The 8,598-nt window shown below is 40.8% G+C and overlaps 1 protein-coding gene across 1 annotated transcript; it reads left to right on the top strand.

The window, feature by feature from the left end:
* Positions 1-907: 907 nt before the first annotated feature.
* plpp6 (phospholipid phosphatase 6) lies at positions 908-8,482 on the top strand. Its single transcript, XM_079681379.1, has 2 exons — positions 908-1,771; positions 4,285-8,482. The coding sequence occupies exons 1-2, from the start codon at positions 1,291-1,293 to the stop codon at positions 4,650-4,652; spliced, it is 849 nt and encodes a 282-aa protein (XP_079537505.1). The 5' UTR covers positions 908-1,290; the 3' UTR covers positions 4,653-8,482.
* Positions 8,483-8,598: the final 116 nt, after the last annotated feature.

Below are 8,598 nucleotides of genomic sequence, written 5' to 3'. Positions count from 1 at the left end.
GCAGCAATGTTCATGGAAACATTCAAAAGATGAATTGTCTTACAGATGGATAGAATCGGAGGGATGAAACCCTCTTTAATGGTCACACATACATGTACACACAGTGAAATTTGACCTCTGCATTTAACCCATCCTAGTAGTAGGAGCATAGGGGGAGCTGGGGCGGTGTGGGGGTGTCCGGTGCCCTGCTTAAGGGCACCACGGCAGGGCCCAGCAGGTGAACTGGGTCCTCTCCAAGTAGCAGTGTAGACTACATGTTCGGGGACTTGAACCAGCGACCCTACGGCTCCCAGTCCAATACCCTACTGACTGAGCCACTTCCGGACCGAATATTCACGAATGTTACAGACCTAAAAGGGTGCATTGAAGAAATCATCAACATCCCTGGACCATACAAACCTGCTCATGGATTCCCACCAATTGGTAGCGTTGTCAGCACAAATGAAAATGTGGCTGTACGCCTGGGACAATAATTTGAAAGGGCTGCCACCTAACCTGCTCAGATAAAGACTACGCCCTGCAGTTGTTTAAGAAAGTTGCTGAGCCTTTAAAATGTTAACCCAAAACAGTTTGACCTGTTTTTATTCATTTAAGCTACAACCTCTGGTAGAATAAATGGGGCTTAGGGAAAAGTCAGTATTGAGAGGCGGTTGTAGGTCAGTCTTTTCATTACATTTCCTGACAGTATGCAAATCATGAAATAATTCGACCATTAGCTATGCTCTCAAACTTTGATATTCAAATTATTACCAGATCAATCAAGGAGATCTTTCCAAGGCACAATCTAGGAATAAGGGGTGTTTCATTCAGAAACGAAAACTAAACGTCTCCAATGTAATATTGCATTGTATTTGTTTCTCTTCAAGGTGTATTCAATGTTCAGTGGTACCTTAACCGGTTGTGTGCACATTCCTAAAAAACGACTCCAAAACAAGTTGCCTACACTTCTACCAAGAACTTCATAATTATATATAGCCTAAGGCTGATATTATTTACATTTCCCCCCTTTATTTGTATTTTTCTCATTTTAGGGTTTGTGAGCTGAGCTAATGGTGTATTTTTCTTGACAAAAAGGGGAAACCACCCTGGAAAACACAATCTCCCAGGTGTCTTTGCGATTACAACATCAAAGATGGCGATTTGGCTCAGAGTTATAGGACGTGCTATGAATGTTGAGCCGCACAACAGATGACCTAAAGGAGCGAAAACCCCGCATAGCACTGCAGACAATTTACCACAGAGGGCCAGCAACACCCCACCTTACTGTACATCGGTTTTAAAACAGATAAAATGCCTTCTCCTAAATCTAAAAACCCGGTTCGCGGCGGTGGAAGCCCGGTGCTCGGCGGCTCCAACGGCCGCTACGACTTCATGTCTCTGACGAAGCCGCTGAACCGGTCCTCGCCGCCGCACCAGAGACAGGGCTCCGACCCCGCCACCGCCCGCCTCAGAGCCTCGGAGAGCCCAACTCGGCGCCGGGGCTCCAGCTCCTCCACCGGCAGCGGACAGGGGCTGCCAGAGGAGGACGGCTTGCGGCTGAACCCCTCTTTCATCCGCGTAGCGCTCAGCTCCCTGCTCGCCATCGACCTGTGGATGTCCAAGACGATGGGGGTGTGTGCCTGCGAGGACTCGTCTTGGGGCAGTGTGCGCCCCTTAATGAAGCTCATAGAGATATCCGGACATGGCATCCCCTGGCTGGCCGGTACCGCCTATTGTCTGTACAAGAGTGACAGTGCAACAGGACAAGAAGTCATGCTCAACCTTTTCATGGGTAAAACACTTTTTGTATTCATGTGCCTTGATTGTCAATCTGTGTCTCTCAGTAGGGGATTAACGCACAGAAATATCCAGGTTTCTAGGTACCACTGAGATAGGTTGACGTGCAGTTCTTGACACACACACACACACACACACACACACACACACACACACACACACACACACAGCTCCTCCCTTCTTTTTTCCTATCGTTTATGAAACACCTCCCATGACTATTTTTTTAATAATATCGTCTGAATAATTGTCTGACCTAGTTGACCTTTTTACAGGTTCTCACATGTAGCATAGATCTGCTGTTTACTATGGTCTCAACCTACCTCTTTTTGCAGCTCTCCTGAGGCTCTTTGACTGACACTTTGTAAAACCACAGGAGGGTAATTAATACACTCAGGGATGAGGTCAGTTTCAAGATTTTTAGAAAAGCTACCTTTAGACAAAAGTGTGTGTGTGTGAGCTACAATGCATGTCCGTCAGAATTAAAACCCCGAACACAAGTCTTAACCAGCACAACATTCTTGATTTACAAAGTGTTTTGCTGGTTTGTCATGAGGCATAGTGTGCTGAAGAGGAGTTATAACTTAAGGGACGTTTATTGACTTGTATTGAAGCTCATGTTGGTATGCATGTAGAATGTGTAGATTGATTTATCAACGGTGATGCAGCTTTTACTTGGATTGCATCACTTAACTGCCAGTACAAATCAATGGGAATTAAACACAGGACTTCCTCATTTGAATTTATTTCACCATAACGAGTGCATCCACTTTGTACATCAAGATGTTCCCATTGTTCTTGGAAGATACTCTTTGTCTCCCTCCTTGTTTTCAGATGTCTGGTTGTTTTTTGTTGTAACACGAACCCACAGTAACAATGAACTGGATATTAATTTGTGTATTGTGCAGGGGAATGCATGTTGTTTATGCTGGTGTTGGATTACTAATGACTGCTTCAGTTATTATGAGGCAAGAAGAGGCAACTCTGAAACTCCTTATCATCTGTCATGCACAAATTGTTCTCACGGTGATCCCATCTCCAACGTGTCACTTTGGTATTTGTTATTTTTCTCCCTCGAGTTATCTCCCCCATCAGAGCCTGCAGACTCCCACCTGTAGATGAGTTGTTCACTTTGACTTTAATCCAACTTTGCTGCTCCTCCTCCTTAATAACTACTTGTTGCATCATATTTTTGTTTGGCTTTATATAAACTTTATGAATGACCTTAATGTTTTTTATAAAACAGAAATCTCATAGGTTTTTCTGATTTTCTTTATTTTATGTAGCTTAAATTTATCAAAACGATTAATTTGAAAATACAACTTTGGGCTCTAGTGAATTGTGATACATTTTTTTTTTTTAAATCTGACCTATTTAGTGATTTCGTACTGTTGACAGATAGTCAGAAATGTGCTGTTAGGGACTGAAATATTGACAGTCTTTTGTTGCGTCTATTATGAAATCTTGAAAAGCTTTATGTTAAAAGGATTTAAATGTCATGTTTGCCCATGTAGTATATGAGCTCTTCTGGAGGGGATTTGCCTCACTGTTTCAAGGAGATACAGCTGCTGTAGGGAGGAGTGGTTTAAGGGTACATTTAATGTTAATAGTACTGGATATGTAATTTCTTTTGCTTACAAGCATCCTTCAGTTGTCATATATCATTTACCAGCCAACCTCCTGAATACATAATGTTAGTAACTAAAAGCCTTTGATTCGTTGTAACTGCATTAAGATGGACCAGTCTGAACCAGAAGGCCGTTTTAAGAACTATTAATTGGCATGCTTGTGCATTTATATCGTGTCAGTTTAAAGAAAGGCCCACTTTGAGTTCATTAAATGTGTGAAAAGAGGGGGTCTCTTCAGGATTCTGGCATGGCCAAAATACTTTCAAATCTAAGTGTTGACTTGTAAAGGAAACAGCATGCTGCAGTTCAGTGCCTGAGCCAGCTGCCCTCTCTAATTATAAAACACAGCTTCTTACAACTGCAGTTATTTGCTCATTGAGTAGTTATCAATAATAAATGATGCTCTTGCATATTCATTTTCTGAAATATTCTCATTGGACTCCCAGCAGCGATTGGCTTATTTCCACCTGACTTGCATTAATGGTTCAGCACTGCAGACCTGGAGAATATAAAGCAAATGCTAATAAAAATCACTTTAAATAGGTTCCGTATGCCAAGGGAAGGGTTGCCTTTCTTAATATAAGCTGCTGTTTTTCAGCACCCAAAATACTTTATAACCTGGTTCTAATATTTGTATATATTATCCCAATGAAAGAAACCACATTATTTAGTGTTTCCTTTGTGCTTTAAAAAATAAATAGAGCTGCATCAAAACAACATAACAGCAAGGAAAGAAAGATACCAGCTGTCATTGGGGTTACAGTATATCCTCTCTTTATATTGAATTAAAGAGTCTAATATCTGTTTGCCAATGCTTTTTGTGTTATTGCGACTACATTGTTGTTTCCTCAGTTGCTATAACACACTCTTCCCCCCCCTGCAGGCCTATTGTTGGACCTGGTGCTGGTCACCATCGTTAAGGCAGTGGTGCGCCGGCGTCGACCAGCCCATAACCGCATGGACATGTTTGCCACCTTTTCCGTGGACCGATTCTCCTTCCCTTCAGGCCATGCCACGCGCGCCGCCATGTGTGGGCGCTTCCTGCTGGCTCACCTGGTGCTGGCCGCCCCTCTGAGGTTCCTCGTCGTGCTGTGGGCCGCCCTAGTGGGCCTGAGCCGGGTGTTGCTAGGCAGACACAATGTGACTGACGTGATGTTCGGCTTCTGGATGGGATATGTCCAGTACAATCTTATAGAGATGCTGTGGCTCTCACCTCAAACCCTGCAAGGCCTGCTGGGACAGTTGGCCTAATGCTAAGGATTGAAGGAGGAGACATGGTGGTTTGATTCTTCATTACCAGAACACCTGCACACTTTTTGTCTTTTTCAGACTGATGCATAAGAGAAACTGTCTTGACAAGAGAAGCGTGCTATCAAACTCACCTTTTGATTTGATGTTATCTGACACTTCAGAAGTTCACTGTCAGCCATCCCTTTTCAGGTTGCAATGCCTGTAATGGAAAGTACAGGATTTTAAACCAGAAAAGCAACAGAGACAGATGAGTCCAGATGACCACCAGAGGCCACCTTTCTCGCCTTAATTGGCCTGATTTAGTGGAAATGATGTACTGAAAGCATGCTTTTGTTTCGAAGGGAGTTTTAATCTAAATCTGAGGTTTCCCTTTGCTGATCTGACTTAAGATATACCCAATAAAGAACGCCACAGAAAAGAGGTTCAACAATAATATGAATCGCTGCTTTGGAAAAAGAATGGCAATATACTTTTTACATATATCTTCCTTTAAGTTAATACAGAAGCAAACAGCAATGAGAAGTCAAAATGGATTCAAAACTGCAATACAAGTAAATGATGAATGGCGAAGTATCCTAACTAATGAGCCCTGTCACTGAGCCACAGCAGTTTTCAATCTGCACACAAACTGTAAATAATTTTAAAAAACGATTTTGTTCACATATATTTCACAGTGTGCAAACGGGCGTAAAGCCCCTGCTGTTATCGCTCCAATGTAAGGCCCTCTGCCCTCACCTCTTTCTCCAGGACAATGATGTAAGATGGTAGAGCTACTCTTAAAATGAGCCATGTTATTTACTCACTCAGCAGTTTACAGTTAATTAATTTGTTCACCTCCAGCCAAGCTCAACTTTGCCACAAAGCCAACTAAACTTTGATTTCCCCTTTATATGACATCTGATAGGACCACTTTAATCTCACCAGTTTACTGATTGACTCACACTCTTATTCCTCTGAAAGTTTCCTTGTATCACTAACCTCATCCAAAGCATATCACGTATGGCTGTTTACTAATCCACTCTGCTGGATCACATACACAAATTACCATATGATACACATTAACATTATTACATGATTACGTTTCACGGAGTATATTGTAATATTACAAATGTAAATGTGGCTTGGGATTTCTTGCAAAATCATTATTTTGATCAATCAAAAATGATAAAATTTTAGAGGTAGGTTTATTGTTTGATAAAAAAAAAAAACATTTGCCTGATCTGTAAAGGTAAAAATGTCATCATTTTCCAACACATTATTCAAAGTAAGTGTGTGGGACCCCTCTTCTCTATACACCGGAAGTCTCAAAGTGAGGCTATTGAGTGGTGAGAAAGTAAATACCATATCTTTACATCTTCGTTGCAAAGGGAAGCATAATCTACTAAACTGTAGAAAAGTTATTATTATAGTTTGGCCTAAAGCAATCACAGATATCACTAGATTAGGGGTAAAACATATGAAAGACACATTTACAAAACTAAGCCATTAGTGACACTACATGTGCAGATGTTTTCAAGATGTTGCTCTGATTTCACAACGCACATCTTTTTTGTCTTGATAGCATGTAAAAAAGAAAACACCCATTCAGTGGCGTGCCTGAGCTCTGCTTGCATAGCTCTGTCCTTGATTGACAGTAGTGAAGGTCGTGTAGCGTGATTAAAACCTTTGTGAGGGAACAAGGGGCACTTAATAAGACCCTACAGGTCAATGCAGGTGACAGTCTCCACATGAAATGACAGCTTTCTAAAATTCACTGTGAAATCACTATAAAAGACACTGTCTTTGCAAGCACTGTATTCATTCAAAAACTAGGCCACGGTACATTTATTCATTGGGTTATACATTTTAAAAAACAATCCACCAGAATGTCTAACTTCGTACGTCATCAGTGTCCCAGCAGCACCGTGGCAGCACATAGTTTTATATTAGCAACCAGTTAGAGTGAGCCAGGGTGTTAAACTAGCTGAGCAATTACCTGGTCTGCTGTCAGCGTTCACAGTTCAAAGGGTTTTAAGCTACTGCATTATGAAAGGACGATTGAAACTACAGTTTTTACATATAGGGTGCCTTGCCATGGTGCATTTGAATATATGTTCTCTGCAACTGGGGCTGCACGATTTTGGGAAAAAATCTAATTGCAATTTTTCTGACAAATATTGCGATTTGATTTGCGATATTTGTTTTTAAGCGACCCAAAGGAAGTTTATTGTAAAATGCGGCCATATCTCCGGCTAGGAAGGTCGCATCAACATGCTCCTGTCTCTAGCACCCCCGCAGCCCGAGCTACGAGTGAAAGAACTAAACTTACATGAAACTTCCGTTGGGTTGCTTTAAAGTCAAGCTTCAGTTTAAGATTCACCCTGTAATAGATTAACCTGTGATGGAGCATTACTAACCTGACTCAGATGATTTGTTTCACCAAACCATCTAGGAAAGCTCCATTGGAAGCCATTTGGAAAAGGCAGGCACTTTCAAAAATACTTTGCAGGTAATTGGATCAATCTGTCTGTCACCTTCTATCATGGGCCACTCCTGATTGGTTAACAACGGCTGGTACATGTGGAGCACAGCACTTCTGATTGGTGTGGATGACTGACACACAAGAACAAAAAATGTTTAAAAAAAATCGCAGGCTTTGCGATTTCCAAATCGCGAATTCGATCTAAAATCGATTAATCATTCAGCCCTATCTGCAACACACTGTCATATCTAAGTTTTTTGAATATCACTGTGACCCCATTGGTCAGCATCTCCTTACATGTTTTGGAGTAAACCCTTACATTGATGTGCTCTTTAGTATGTGCTGTTAAAAAGAACAGCATGTTGGATGATTAAATGATATGAACACTATGGTTCACTGAAAGCAGATTGAATGAACTCAATATGAACTTTAAATGACGCCAGTGGTCATGTTGTTCACAGAAACCTATTAACTGATTTGTCCCCTTACTTGCCAGCTGTCTTTACCAGATCTGAAAGAAAATATATCTTTATTAGGCAGACTTTGTTTAACTTTCAAGCAATATTTTGCTTATCAGTCTCCTCCTGACCTTCGCTGTTATGTTGGTGTCAGAAGTCAGCAAATCATTTAACGTCAAACTGCTGTTTTTTTGGTCTGTTGCCATTTTCCATGGGTTAGGACTATTTTTTATTATGATTTCTTTGTAAATGTGTCATGTATGAACTGTTGTTGAATCATTTTTACGAATATAATTTGAGCTGGTATGCAGGTGACCCTGACCTTCCTCTTACATGCTTCTCCTTCTTCCTGCAATAATTGACCAATGATCTTCCCAGTGTGGAGGAGAACGTGATGCGTGCGAGGAGGTAGCGCTTTCTTTTTATTTCTTTAGCCTTCTTTAACAAATATAATAGGCTGGATGGTGGACTTCGTGACCAAATGATTTATGATTTTATTTGTGGGTTTTACATGTTGATATCAAGGTGATGCAGTACTCTAAGAAAAATATGTTCATCACATTGAGAATAGATTTGGAACATTCCACATCGAACCTATTTATTTTGACAACAACCTGTTTGTTCAGCTTCTTGTAGAATCAACAAATGTCACATGAGTTTTTGCAAATAATCAAACATGAAGTCAGCTACAGTTTAATTCACTGCACTGCGTTTTGCCTGCTATAAATTATATTGTGTGTTTCCTGTATAGACCTTAATCTTAATGTATATAATTATGCCAGCATGGTCACGTGATTACACTGTTATGTTTGGTGGGTTTTAATGTGCTGCTGAGTAATCCCTGAGGGGTTGTACTTGAATGATTTGATTGTAATGATTTTTAATAAAAACAAAGGGGATCAAATCTGAAACTGTTTCATGACTCATGACTGACGGATGGACAGACAAGACAGTTGTTGTTACTCAGTTACATCAGCACTAAAAAAAAAATCAATAAACTAGTCAGTACACAAAATGAATTTGTCAA

The sequence above is a fragment of the Notothenia rossii genome, assembly GCF_949606895.1.
Source record: "Notothenia rossii genome assembly, chromosome: 1".
Taxonomy (NCBI): Eukaryota; Metazoa; Chordata; class Actinopteri; order Perciformes; family Nototheniidae; genus Notothenia; species Notothenia rossii.
Note: the sequence above shows the minus strand (reverse complement) of the source record. Positions and strands in the feature narration are given on the sequence as shown.